Here is a 14,534-nt window from a genome sequence, read left to right on the forward strand (position 1 = left end):
GGAGGTGGGAGATTCAGAGGGAGGTGGGAGATTCAGAGGGAGGTGGGAGATTCAGAGGGAGGTGGGAGATTCAGAGGGAGGGATGGAGATTCAGAGGCGGGATGGAGATTCAGAGGGAGGTGGAAGATTCAGAGGGAGAGATGGAGATTCAGAGGGAGGTGGGAGATTCAGAGGAGGGATGGAGATTCAGAGGGAGGTGGGAGATTCAGAGGAGGGATGGAGATTCAGAGGGAGGGATGGAGATTCAGAGGGAGGGATGGAGATTCAGAGGGAGGGATGGAGATTCAGAGGGACGGATGGAGATTCAGAGGGAGGTGGGAGATTCAGAGGGAGGTGGGAGATTCAGAGGGAGGGATGGAGATTCAGAGGGAGGGATGGAGATTCAGAGGGAGATGGGAGATTCAGAGGGAGGGATGGAGATTCAGAGGGTGGGATGGAGATTCAGAGGGAGGTGGGAGATTCAGAGGAGAGATGGAGATTCAGAGGGAGGTGGAAGATTCAGAGGGAGAGATGGAGATTCAGAGGGAGGTGGAAGATTCAGAGGGAGGTGGGAGATTCAGAGGGAGGTGGGAGATTCAGAGGGAGGTGGGAGATTCAGAGGGAGGGATGGAGATTCAGAGGGAGTGATGGAGATTCAGAGGGAGTGATGGAGATTCAGAGGGAGGTGGGAGATTCAGAGGGAGGTGGGAGATTCAGAGGGAGGGATGGAGATTCAGAGGGAGGTGGGAGATTCAGAGGGAGGTGGAAGATTCAGAGGGAGGTGGAAGATTCAGAGGGATGTGGGAGATTCAGAGGGAGGTGGGAGATTCAGAGGGAGATGGGAGGGAGTTTCGGAGGGAGGGGGTGGTGGAGACATGCATAATTGCCACGGTGAGGCATATGGATAACTACGTGAAAGGTTGGGGCCTGCAGGGTTACGGCTGGAATGCTGTGGTCGGCATGAATGAGACGGGCCGAATGACCTGTGACTGTGCGGGCAAGTAGGCCGGGCCTGACCTCCGTCCCGCCCCTCCAGGTATCGTCGCCTTCCGCCAGCACCTGCAGAACCTGGCCAGGACCAAGGGGGTCCTGGAGCTGAACAAGGTCCAGCTGCTCTACCAACAGATGAACTCGGACATCGACCTCGACTCCCTCCCGTCAACACAGTTGCAGAGGCTTCTCACCACCCACAACCAGGTAAACCCGCCCGCCGCCATCCCCCTGGCCGAGACAGCGCACTGCCCGATGTGCGCTGCAGCCGATTAATAAATCAAGTGTTCTGAGTGAAGTTTGGCGCAAGAACGAAGGCAGTTAAAAAGTGATCTCTGTCCTGCTTCGTGGAACCACTGTGAGGTTCCTCCTGTCTAACCTCAGCACGAGGATCTCCCCCCACCGCGTCAGGTTGCATCTCCATTTGGCCTCCCGGAAACGGAACCGGGGTGTTCTTCTTCCACGCTTTATTCCTCCTGCGGGTCGCCCTACCCCACTGCCCCTACCTGGACCCCAACACCCATCCAACGATTCCTGTGGGCCAGCCAACCGCACCCTTTCCAAAAGCAATCATCCTCCTGCCCCACCCTGACTTCCCTTCTGAGTTTCACTCATAACGTCACTCAGTATCGAGGCACTCAACTCCCCTCAAACCGGCCCGCCAATGCCAAGTTCATGTTCAATCCACTTCAAAGCACATTTATTATCCAAGTATATGTACGACCCAAGATTCATTACCTTCTGGGCATTCACACTAAATACGAATGAATATCGAGAGCACATGAGATGAAGAGTCCTTGAAAGTGAGCCCGTTGGTTATTGGGAACAGTTCAGCGTTGTTGGGCGGGTGGGTGATGAATGAAGTTATCCCCGCTGGTTCAAGAGCCTGAAGGTTGAGGGGTAATAACTATCCCTGAACCTGGTGGTGTGGATCCTGAGGCTCCTGTACCTCCTTCCTGATGGTTGAGGGGTGATAACTGTCCCTGAACTTGGTGGTGTGGGTCCTGAGGCTCCTGTACCTCCTTCCTGATGGTTGAGGGGTAATAACTGTTCCTGAACCTGGTGGTGTGGGTCCTGAGGCTCCGGTACCTCCTTCCTGATGGTTGAGGGGTGATAACCGTTCCTGAACCTGTTGGTGTGGGTCCTGAGGCTCCTGTACCTCCTTCCTGATGGTTGAGGGGTGATAAATGTCCCTGAACCGGGTGATGTGGGTCCTGAGGCCCCTGTACCTCCTTCCTGATGGTTGAGGGGTGATAACTGTCCCTGAACCTGGTGGTGTGGGTCCTGAGGCTCCTGTACCTCCTTCCTGATGTTTGAGGGGTAATAACTGTTCCTGAACCTGGTGGTGTGGGTCCTGAGGCTCCTGTACCTCCTTCCTGATGGTTGAGGGGTGATAACTGTCCCTGAACCTGGTGGTGTGGGTCCTGAGGCTCCTGTACCTCCTTCCTGATGGCAGCAGTGAGAAGAGAGCCTGGCCTGGTGGGGAGGGGGTCCATTACTAAACTGTGAATGGAATGAAATGAAGGATTGTGTCATCGGTCTACCCTCTCCTTTCAGGATGAGTCCGCACAGCAGGCTAGCACTGCCCTGTTCCCCAATGGAGTCCATCCACACCTGTTGTCCAGACGTCAGAGCCTGGAAACCCACTACCTGCAGCATCGATTGCCGGTAAGGAGGTCGCACGGGCATGTTGGGCCGAATGGCCTGCGCTCCCGGTTGCGACAAATAAAGGGGGGCCAAGAAAAGCAAGTATAATTGGACGATGAGACGCAGGGGCAGAAGTTAGGCCATTCAGCCCGTCGAGTCTGTTCCGCCATTCAGGAGCAGGGAGGTTCTACTGCAGATGTACAAGGCCTTGGTGAGACCGCACCTAGAATATTGTGTGCAGTTTTGGTCCCCTGATCTGAGGAAAGACATTCTTGCCACAGAGGGAGCACAGAGAAGGTTCACCAGATTGATTCCTGGGTCGGCAGGACTTTCATATTAAGAAAGACTGGATCGACTAGGCTTATACTCACTGGAATTTAGAAGATTGAGGGAGGATCTTACTGAAACGTATAAAATTCTAAAGGGATTGGACAGGCTGGATACAGGAAGATTGTTTCCGATGTTGGGGAAGTCCAGAACGAGGGGTCACAGTTTAAGGATAAAGGGGAAGCCTTTTAGGACCGAGATGAGGAGAAACTTCTTCACACAGAGAGTGGTGAATCTGTGGAATTCTCTGCCACAGGAAACGGTTGAGGCCGGTTCATTGGCTATATTTAAGAGGGAGTTAGATATGGCCCTTGTGGCTAAAGGGATCGGGGGTATGGAGAGAAAGCAGGTACAGGGTTCTGAGTTGGATGATCAGCCATGATCATACTGAGTGGCGGTGCAGGCTCGAAGGGCCGAATGGCCCACCCTGGCGTCACGGGAGAGCACGGAACTTTGGGAGCAGTGGGTAGACCACCGGGGGTTAAGTGTCCAGAGAGATGCGCCCGTCTGGGGCCGAATGTCCGGGCGCAGGGCTCGGAAAACACAGCAGACATCCGATATCGTAAACCGATGAGCTGTTTTGTTACTTCTCCCCTCTTGCTGTGAAACGGGGACACCTCCTTCTCGCTATGAAATGGGGACACCTCCCCTCTCGCTGTGAAACGGGGACACCTCCTTCCAGCTGTGAAACAAGGACACGTCTGCTCTCGCTGTGAAACGGGGACACCTCCCCTCTCGCTGTGAAACGGAGACACCTCCCCTCTCGCTGTGAAACGGGGACACCTCCTTCTCGCTGTGAAACGGGGATACCTCCCCTCTCGCTGTGAAATGGGGACACCTCCCCTCTCGCTGTGAAACGGGGTCACCTCCCCTCTCGCTGTGAAATGGGGACACCTCCCCTCTCGCTGTGAAATGGGGACACCTCCCCTCTCGCTGTGAAACGGGGACACCTCCCCTCTCGCTGTGAAACGGCGACACCTCCCCTCTCGCTGTGAAACGGGGACACCTCCCCTCTCGCTGTGAAACGGGGACACCTTCCCTCTCGCTGTGAAACGGGGACACCTCCCCTCTCGCTGTGAAACGGGGACACCTTCCCTCTCGCTGTGAAACGGGGACACCTCCCCTCTCGCTGTAAAACGGAGACACCTCCCCTCTCGCTGTGAAACGGGGACACCTCCCCTCTCTCTGTGAAACGGGGATTCCTCCCCTCTCGCTGTGAAACGGGGACACCTCCCCTCTCGCTGTGAAACGGGGACACCTCCCCTCTCTCTGTGAAACGGGGATACCTCCCCTCTCGCTGTGAAACGGGGATACCTCCCCTCTCGCTGTGAAACGGGGACACCTCCCCTCTCGCTGTGAAACGGGGACACCTCTCCTCTCGCTGTGAAATGAGGACACCTCCCCTCTCGCTGTGAAACAGGGACACCTCCCCTCTCGCTGTCAAACGGGAACATCTACCCTCTCGCTGTGAAACGGGGTCACCTCCCCTCTCGCTGTGAAACGGGGACACCTCGCCTCTCGCTGTGAAACGGGGACACCTCCTTCTCGCTGTGAAATGGGGACACCTCCCCTCTCGCTGTGAAACGGGGTCACCTCCCCTCTCGCTGTGAAACGGGGACACCTCCCCTCTCGCTGTGAAACGGGGACACCTCCCCTCTCTCTGTGAAACGGGGACACCTCCCCTCTCGCTGTGAAACGGGGACACCTCCCCTCTCGCTGTGAAACGGGGACACCTCCCCTCTCGCTGTGAAACGGGGACACCTCCCCTCTCGCTGTCAAACGGGAACATCTACCCTCTCGCTGTGAAACGGGGACACCTCCCCTCTCGCTGTGAAACGGGGACACCTCCCCTCTCTCTGTGAAACGGGGACACCTCCCCTCTCGCTGTGAAACGGGGACACCTCCCCTCTCGCTGTGAAACGGGGACACCTCCCCTCTCTCTGTGAAACTGGGATACCTCCCCTCTCGCTGTGAAACGGGGACACCTCCCCTCTCGCTGTGAAACGGGAACATCTACCCTCTCGCTGTGAAACGGGGACACCTCCCCTCTCGCTGTGAAACGGGGACACCTCCCCTCTCTCTGTGAAACGGGGACACCTCCCCTCTCGCTGTGAAACGGGGACACCTCCCCTCTCTCTGTGAAACGGGGACACCTCCCCTCTCGCTGTGAAACGGGGACACCTCCCCTCTCGCTGTGAAACGGGGACACCTCCCCTCTCGCTGTGAAACGGGGATACCTCCCCTCTCTCTGTGAAACTGGGATACCTCCCCTCTCGCTGTGAAACGGGGACACCTCCCCTCTCGCTGTGAAACGGGGATACTTCCTTCTCCCTTATGAGGAAGGGGGAGAGAGCCGGTGGTGTGTCGAATACCGGGTGAACGAGTCGTCTTTGGGGTTCTGCGAGTCCGTGTCTTTACTGATGCTTTGCTGCACGCTCGAGTGCTCGGTGGGGGGGGGGGATCGATGCTTTTCCGCTGTTCGGGCATGGGAAGGTGGAGCTGTGGGGGGGCTTTGGGGTTCTAACGTTTAACCGTCGTTCATTCTTTGCGGGTAATCCTCTGTTTTTGCGACTTGCCAAGAGGTTAGCAATCTCTGCTGGAAAGATACCCAACGACCTGGTCTCCGTGCCAACGAAGGTTCGCCTCCCTCCTCCTCACCTCTGTTCTAAACGCGAAGGGCAGTGGCTAAGATCAGAGCGGGGGAGCTTGGTGTGTTGCTGAAACAGCAACTCGCGATCCCGTGCGTACTGTCAACCCAGCGTCTCTCCAACCCAGTTCCCAACTCCGAGCCTTCCCGATGTAAACGGGGCTAACGATCTCGGAAAACTGTGCGCGATGACCTCATTGCCACAGCAAGGGTCACGGCGAGCGGGGGGAGGCTCGTTCCTCCAGAGGGTAGTGTCGATATCGTCATTGCAGTCTCACTGGATCCAGCGAGGGTCACGGCCAGCGGGGGGAGGCTCGTTCCTCCAGAGGGTAGTGTCGATATCGTCAGCGCAGTCTCACTGGATCCAGCGAGGGTCACGGCGAGCGGGGGGAGGCTCGAACTCCAGAGGGGAGTGTCGATATCGTCAGCGCAGTCTCACTGGATCCAGCGAGGGTCACGGCGAGCGGGGGGAGGCTCGTTCCTCCAGAGGGGAGTGTCGATATCGTCAGCGCAGTCTCACTGGATCCAGCAAGGGTCACGCCCAGCGGGGGGAGGCTCGAACTCGAGGGGAGTGTCGATATCGTCAGAGCAGTCTCACTGGATCCAGCGAGGGTCACGGCGAGCGGGGGGAGGCTCGTTCCTCCAGAGGGGAGTGTCGATATCGTCAGCGCAGTCTCACTGGATCCAGCGAGGGTCACGCCCAGCGGGGGGAGGCTCGTTCCTCCAGAGGGGAGTGTCGATATCGTCAGCGCAGTCTCACTGGATCCAGCAAGGGTCACGCCCAGCGGGGGGAGGCTCGAACTCGAGGGGAGTGTCGATATCGTCAGAGCAGTCTCACTGGATCCAGCGAGGGTCACGGCGAGCGGGGGGAGGCTCGTTCCTCCAGAGGGGAGTGTCGATATCGTCAGCGCAGTCTCACTGGATCCAGCGAGGGTCACGCCCAGCGGGGGGAGGCTCGTTCCTCCAGAGGGGAGTGTCGATATCGTCAGCGCAGTCTCACTGGATCCAGCGAGGGTCACGCCCAGCAGGGGGAGGCTCGTTCCTCCAGAGGGGAGTGTCGATATCGTCAGCGCAGTCTCACTGGATCCAGCGAGGGTCACGGCGAGCGGGGGGAGGCTCGTTCCTCCAGAGGGGAGTGTCGATATCGTCAGCGCAGTCTCACTGGATCCAGCAAGGGTCACGGCGAGCGGGGGGAGGCTCGAACTCCAGAGGGGAGCGTCGATATCGTCAGCGCAGTCTCACTGGATCCAGCGAGGGTCACGGCGAGCGGGGGGAGGCTCGTTCCTCCAGAGGGTAGTGTCGATATCGTCAGCGCAGTCTCACTGGATCCAGCGAGGGTCACGCCCAGCGGGGGGAGGCTCGAACTCGAGGGGAGTGTCGATATCGTCAGCGCAGTCTCACTGGATCCAGCGAGGGTCACGCCCAGCGGGGGGAGGCTCGAACTCCAGAGGGGAGCGTCGATATCGTCAGCGCAGTCTCACTGGATCCAGCGAGGGTCACGCCCAGCGGGGGGAGGCTCGAACTCCAGAGGGGAGTGTCGATATCGTTAGCGCAGTCTCACTGGATCCAGCGAGGGTCACGCCCAGCGGGGGGAGGCTCGTTCCTCCAGAGGGGAGTGTCGATATCGTCAGCGCAGTCTCACTGGATCCAGCGAGGGTCACGCCCAGCGGGGGGAGGCTCGTTCCTCCAGAGGGGAGTGTCGATATCGTCAGCGCAGTCTCACTGGATCCAGCGAGGGTCACGCCCAGCGGGGGGAGGCTGGGGGGAGGCTCGAACTCCAGAGGGGAGTGTCGATATCGTCAGCGCAGTCTCACTGGATCCAGCGAGGGTCACGCCCAGCGGGGGGAGGCTCGTTCCTCCAGAGGGGAGTGTCGATATCGTCAGCGCAGTCTCACTGGATCCAGCGAGGGTCACGCCCAGCGGGGGGAGGCTCGAACTCCAGAGGGGAGTGTCGATATCGTCAGCGCAGTCTCACTGGATCCAGCGAGGGTCACGCCCAGCGGGGGGAGGCTCGTTCCTCCAGAGGGTAGTGTCGATATCGTCAGCGCAGTCTCACTGGATCCAGCGAGGGTCACGCCCAGCGGGGGGAGGCTCGAACTCCAGAGGGGAGTGTCGATATCGTCAGCGCAGTCTCACTGGATCCAGCGAGGGTCACGCCCAGCGGGGGGAGGCTCGAACTCCAGAGGGGAGTGTCGATATCGTCAGCGCAGTCTCACTGGATCCAGCGAGGGTCACGCCCAGCGGGGGGAGGCTCGTTCCTCCAGAGGGGAGTGTCGATATCGTCAGCGCAGTCTCACTGGATCCAGCGAGGGTCACGCCCAGCGGGGGGAGGCTCGAACTCCAGAGGGGAGTGTCGATATCGTCAGCGCAGTCTCACTGGATCCAGCGAGGGTCACGCCCAGCGGGGGGAGGCTCGTTCCTCCAGAGGGGAGTGTCGATATCGTCAGCGCAGTCTCACTGGATCCAGCGAGGGTCACGCCCAGCGGGGGGAGGCTCGTTCCTCCAGAGGGGAGTGTCGATATCGTCAGCGCAGTCTCACTGGATCCAGCGAGGGTCACGCCCAGCGGGGGGAGGCTCGTTCCTCCAGAGGGGAGTGTCGATATCGTCAGCGCAGTCTCACTGGATCCAGCGAGGGTCACGCCCAGCGGGGGGAGGCTCGAACTCCAGAGGGGAGTGTCGATATCGTTAGCGCAGTCTCACTGGATCCAGCGAGGGTCACGGCGAGCGGGGGGAGACTCGTTCCTCCAGAGGGTAGTGTCGATATCGTCAGCGCAGTCTCACTGGATCCAGCGAGGGTCACGCCCAGCGGGGGGAGGCTGGGGGGAGGCTCGAACTCCAGAGGGGAGTGTCGATATCGTCAGTGCAGTCTCACTGGATCCAGCGAGGTTCATGTCCAGCGGGGGGAGGCTCGTTACTCCAGAGGGGAGTGTCGATATCGTTAGCGCAGTCTCACTGGATCCAGCGAGGGTCACGCCCAGCGGGGGGAGGCTCGTTCCTCCAGTGTCGATATCGTCAGCACAGTCTCACTGGATCCAGCAAGGGTCACGGCGAGCGGGGGGAGGCTCGTTCCTCCAGAGGGGAGTGTCGATATCGTCAGCGCAGTCTCACTGGATCCAGCGAGGGTCACGCCCAGCGGGGGGAGGCTCGAACTCCAGAGGAGAGTGTCGATATCGTCAGCGCAGTCTCACTGGATCCAGCAAGGGTCACGCCCAGCGGGGGGAGGCTCGTTCCTCCAGAGGGGAGTGTCGATATCGTCAGCGCAGTCTCACTGGATCCAGCAAGGGTCACGCCCAGCGGGGGGAGGCTCGAACTCGAGGGGAGTGTCGATATCGTCAGCGCAGTCTCACTGGATCCAGCGAGGGTCACGGCGAGCGGGGGGAGGCTCGTTCCTCCAGTGTTGATATCGTCAGCGCAGTCTCACTGGATCCAGCGAGGGTCACGGCGAGCGGGGGGGAGGCTCGTTCCTCCAGTGTCGATATCATCAGCGCAGTCTCACTGGATCCAGCGAGGGTCACGGCGAGCGGGGGGAGACTCGTTCCTCCAGTGTCGATATCATCAGCGCAGTCTCACTGGATCCAGCGGGGGGAGGCTGGGGGGAGGCTCGAACTCCAGAGGGGAGTGTCGATATCGTCAGCGCAGTCTCACTGGATCCAGCGAGGGTCACGCCCAGCGGGGGGAGGCTCGTTCCTCCAGAGGGGAGTGTCGATATCGTCAGCGCAGTCTCACTGGATCCAGCGAGGGTCACGCCCAGCGGGGGGAGACTCGTTCCTCCAGTGTCGATATCGTCAGCGCAGTCTCACTGGATCCAGCGAGGGTCACGGCGAGCGGGGGGAGACTCGTTCCTCCAGTGTCGATATCGTCAGCGCAGTCTCACTGGATCCAGCGAGGGTCACGCCCAGCGGGGGGAGGCTCGAACTCCAGAGGAGAGTGTCGATATCGTCAGCGCAGTCTCACTGGATCCAGCGAGGGTCACGCCCAGTGGGGGGAGGCTGGGGGGAGGCTCGAACTCCAGAGGAGAGTGTCGATATCGTCAGCGCAGTCTCACTGGATCCAGCGAGGGTCACGCCCAGTGGGGGGAGGCTGGGGGGAGGCTCGAACTCCAGAGGAGAGTGTCGATATCGTCAGCGCAGTCTCACTGGATCCAGCGAGGGTCACGCCCAGCGGGGGGAGGTTCGAACTCCAGAGGGGAGTGTCGATATCGTCAGCGCAGTCTCACTGGATCCAGCGAGGGTCACGCCCAGCGGGGGGAGGCTCGAACTCCAGAGGGGAGTGTCGATATCGTCAGCGCAGTCTCACTGGATCCAGCGAGGGTCACGCCCAGCGGGGGGAGGCTCGAACTCCAGAGGGGAGTGTCGATATCGTCAGCGCAGTCTCACTGGATCCAGCGAGGGTCACGCCCAGCGGGGGGAGGCTCGAACTCCAGAGGGGAGTGTCGATATCGTCAGCGCAGTCTCACTGGATCCAGCGAGGGTCACGCCCAGCAGGGGGAGGCTCGTTCCTCCAGAGGGGAGTGTCGATATCGTCAGCGCAGTCTCACTGGATCCAGCGAGGGTCACGCCCAGCGGGGGGAGGCTCGTTCCTCCAGAGGGGAGTGTCGATATCGTCAGCGCAGTCTCACTGGATCCAGCGAGGGTCACGCCCAGTGGGGGGAGGCTCGTTCCTCCAGAGGGGAGTGTCGATATCGTCAGCGCAGTCTCACTGGATCCAGTGAGGGTCACTCCAACAGGGAAGTGGATGGGATGCTTCTCATGCAGAGTGACTGGGAGTTTCCTGCTTTGGCGGCGGCCGAGCGCAGTGTTTCTTGGTGATGAGTCTGGTGATGGCTGAGAGCCGTGGAAGCCGTGGCGGTGGTATAGAGATTCGGGAGCTTTGAGGGAACGTCCCAGTTACTCTGCAGGCAGCAGTGTTCACAAGAAGAGCGTGAGAGGGATATCGTGTCCGGAACTGTGAATGAACAGCGCCTGTGTCACGTCTCCAAAACCACGTACGATGCCGCTGCTGCTTGTCGAGAGGACGTTACTGCCTGAGAGAAAGGGATCAATCTGGAAACGCCTCAGGAGCGAGCGAGTGAATTACCACTTTGACACAGGAGGAGTTGACTCAGAGATTCGGAGTGTATCCATTGTGAAAGAACGCAAACTGGAGTGGATCTGGGAAGAGCCCAGTTAGCGGGAAAGAAGACCGATCCCCACAGCAGAGAGAGAGAGAGGGGGGAAGAAACAACAAATCTTGCAAACAACTTAAGCGATGACGGTGACATTCTGAACCAGACCGAGTCCTTGGACCCAAACCTCCCGAATGGAGCCCGAAGCCACGGCATTCGGCTCGTCGAATCACCGCCAAGATCGCCACACGGCGCCTGCTGTTTGTTTTGTGCCTGTTGCTTTGACATCCGGAATCTGCAGATTTCCTCTTGCTTGAGATCCCCCCCCCCCCGCCCCCACCGTCTCCTTTCCTTGAATGCTGGAGAGGTAGCAATGGCGGACGGACTGAATAAGTGCTTTGCATTGCTCTTCAGCGCTGGTCAGACACCAGCGGTGTGATTGAAGCTCCAGGTGACGGGGGTCGTGAAGCCTGCGAAGTTAGCAAAACTAGAAAGTTAAGTTCTTGGGAGGCTGAAAGGTCTGAGGGTGGATAAGTCACCCGGACCAGGTGGTGTACACCCCAGGGTTCTGAAAGAGGCGGCTGAAGAGATTGTGGGGGCATCAGTAATGATCTTTCAAGGATCACTAGTTTCTGAAGTGATTCTGGAAGACTGCAGGTGTCTCCCCGCTCTTCGAGCTGATGAGAGGGAACTGTAGGCCAGGCAGTCTGACCTCCGTGGTTGGGAAGATGTTGGGAGTCAATTATTGAGGACGAGGTCTCGGGGTACTTGGAGGCAGATGATGAAATCTTCTTGATTTCTTCAATCTTCAATCTTCTTCACATGAAAATCCATAGATTTTCGATGACGACTGAGGCCTGGGCAGGGTTGTATGGGAGACCGGCAGCTGCCCACACTGCAAGACTCCCCTCTCCACGCCACCGATGTTGTCCAAGGGAAGGGCATTAGCATCCATACGGCTTGGCACCGGTGTCGTCACAGGGCAGTGTGTGGTTAAGTGCCACACACGAGGAAATCTGCAGATGCTGGAAATGCAAGCAACACACACAAAGTGCTGGTGGAACACAGCAGGCCAGGCAGCGTCTATAGGGAGAAGCACTGTCGACATTTTGGGCCGTGACCTTTCGTCAGGACTGACTGAAAGGAAAGATAGTGGAGGGGGGGGAAATGCGAAACGATAGGAGAAGACCGGAGGGGGTGGGATGAAGCTGAGAGCCGGAAAGGTGATTGGCGAAAGGGATACAGAGCTGGAGAAGGGAAAGGATCATGGGATGGGAGAAAGAAAGGGGAGGGGAGAGCACCAGAGGGAGATGGAGAACAGGCTGTGATGGGCAGATAGAGAGAAAAAAAAGGGAGCAAGGGAAAAAAAAACCAAGAAGGGGACAAGGGGCATTAACGGAAGTGAGAGAAGTCAATGTTCATGCCATCAGGTTGGAGGCTACCCATGTGTTGTTCCTTCAACCTGAGTTTGGATTCATCTTGACCGTAGGGGAGGCCATGGACAGACATATCAGAATGGGAATGGGACATGGAATTAAAATGTGTGGCCACTGGATCCTGCTTTCTCTGGCGGACCGAGTGTAGGTGTTCAGTGAAACGGTCTCCCAGTCTGCGTCGGGTCCCACCAATATATAAAAGGCCACACCGGGAGCACCGGACACAGTATACCACACCAGCCGACTCACAGGTGAAGTGTTGCCTCACCTGGAAGGACTGTCTGGGCCCTGAATGGTGGTGAGGGAGGAAGTGTAAGGGCAGGTGTAGCACTTGTTCCGCTTGCCAGGAGGGAGATCGGTGGGAAGGGATGGGGGGGACGAGTGGACAAGGGAGTCGCGTAGGGAGTGATCCCTGCAGAAAGCAGAAAGCAATTAAGTGCCTTGCTCAAGGACACAACACACTGCCTCAGCCGAGGCTCGAACCAGCGACCTTCAGATCACTAGACCGACACCTTAACCACTTGGACACGCACCAACTGCATGATAAAATAGATCGGAGTCAGCATGGTTTCCTCGAATCCTAACAAATCTGCTGGAATTCTTTGAAGAAATAACAAGCAGGGATGACAAGGGAGAATCGGTTTTGTATTTGGACTTTCAGAAGGCCTTTGACAAGGTGCCACACGTGAGGCTGCCTGACAGGCTACGAGCTCACGGTGTTACAGGGAAGATTCTAGCGCGGATAAAGCAGTGGCTGATCGGCGGGAGGCAAAGGGAGCCTCCTCTGGCTGACTGTCGGTGCCCCACAGGGGTCTGAGTGGGGACCAGTTCTTTTTACGTTAAACGCCAATGATCTGGATGACGGAATTGATGCCCCTTGTGGCAAAGTTTGCAAGTGATACCAAGGGAGGTGGAGGGCCAGGTAGTTCTGAGGAAGCAGGGAGGCGACAGAAGGGATTAGACAGATTGGGAGGGTGGGTAAAGAAGGGGCAGATGGAATACAGCGTCCGGGAGTGAGTGGTCATGCAGTTTGGTAGAAGTGGAAGATCTGAGGTGCGGAAGGAATTGGGAGTCCTCGTGCAGGATTCCCTAAAGGTTAATTTGCAGGTCAAGACTGTGGCAAATGCAACGTTTCCATTCGGTTCACGAGAGCGAGAATATAAACAAGAGGATGTAATGCTGAGGCTTCACAAAGCACTGTCACAGCCTCACTGAGAGTATCGTGAGCAGGTTTGGGCCCCTTGTCTTAGAAAGGATGTGCTGAAACTGGACAGGGTTCAAAGGAGGTTCATGAGGACGATTCCAGGATGGAATGGCTTGTCATATGTCATGTGAGGAGCATTCGATGGCTCCGGGACTGATTTGACAAGAATTCAGGAGAGTGAGGGGTGACCTCACTGAAATCTTTTGAATGGTGCAAGGCCTCGATAGAGTGGGTGTGGGGAGGATGTTTCCTATAGTAGGCGAGTCGAGGACCAGAGGACACAGATAGAGTGGGTGCGGGGAGGATGTTTCCTATAGTGGGCGAGTCGAGGACCAGAGGACACAGATAGAGTGGATGTGGAGAGGATGTTTCCTATAGTGGGGAGTCTAGGACCAGAGGACACAGATAGAGTGGATGTGGAGAGGATGTTTCCTGTAGTGGGGAAGTCTAGGACCAGAGGACACTGATAGAGAGGATGTTTCCTATAGTGGGGGAGTCTCGGACCAGAGGACACTGATAGAGTGGATGTGGAGAGGATGTTTCCTATAGTGGGGGAGTCTAGGACCAGAGGACACAGATAGAGTGGGTGTGGAGAGGATGTTTCCTATAGGGGGGGTGTCTCGGACCAGAGGATCCATTTAGAGTGGATGTGGAGTGGATGTTTCCTATAGTGGGGGAGTCTGGGACCAGAGGACACAGATAGAGTGGGTGTGGAGAGGATGTTTCCTATCGTGGGGGAGTCTAGGACCAGAGGACACAAATAGAGTGGGTGTGGAGAGGATGTTTCCTATAGTGGGGGAGTCTAGGACCAGAGGACACAAATAGAGTGGATGCGGAGAGGATGTTTCCTATCGTGGGGGAGTCTAGGACAAGAGGACACAAATAGAGTGGGTGTGGAGAGGATGTTTCCTATAGTGAGGGAGTCTAGGACCAGAGGACACAGATAGAGTGGGTGTGGAGAGGATGTTTCCTATAGTGGGGGAGTCTAGGACCAGAGGACACAGATAGAGTGGGTGTGGAGAGGATGTTTCCTATAGTGGGAGAGTCTAGGACCAGAGGACACAGATAGAGTGGATGTGGAGAGGATGTTTCCTATAGTGGGGGAGTCTAGGAGCAGAGGGCACTGATAGAGTGATGTGGAGAGGATGTTTCCTATAGTGGGGGAGTCTAGGACCAGAGGACACAGATAGAGTGGATGTG

At 57.9% G+C, this 14,534-nt stretch overlaps 1 protein-coding gene across 1 annotated transcript in view; it reads left to right on the forward strand.

The window, feature by feature from the left end:
* The window catches only part of sik2b (salt-inducible kinase 2b), a gene marked incomplete at its 5' end in the record, with an annotated part of 192,795 nt that overhangs the window by 162,413 nt on the left and 15,848 nt on the right, over positions 1-14,534 (forward strand). The window contains 2 exons of the mRNA XM_059958100.1: positions 1,016-1,176; positions 2,527-2,637. Of these exons, the coding sequence (XP_059814083.1) occupies positions 1,016-1,176; positions 2,527-2,637 (272 nt within the window). The remainder of the gene's footprint in view (positions 1-1,015; positions 1,177-2,526; positions 2,638-14,534) is intronic.

This window comes from Hypanus sabinus (genome assembly GCF_030144855.1).
Source record: "Hypanus sabinus isolate sHypSab1 chromosome X2 unlocalized genomic scaffold, sHypSab1.hap1 SUPER_X2_unloc_3, whole genome shotgun sequence".
Taxonomy (NCBI): Eukaryota; Metazoa; Chordata; class Chondrichthyes; order Myliobatiformes; family Dasyatidae; genus Hypanus; species Hypanus sabinus.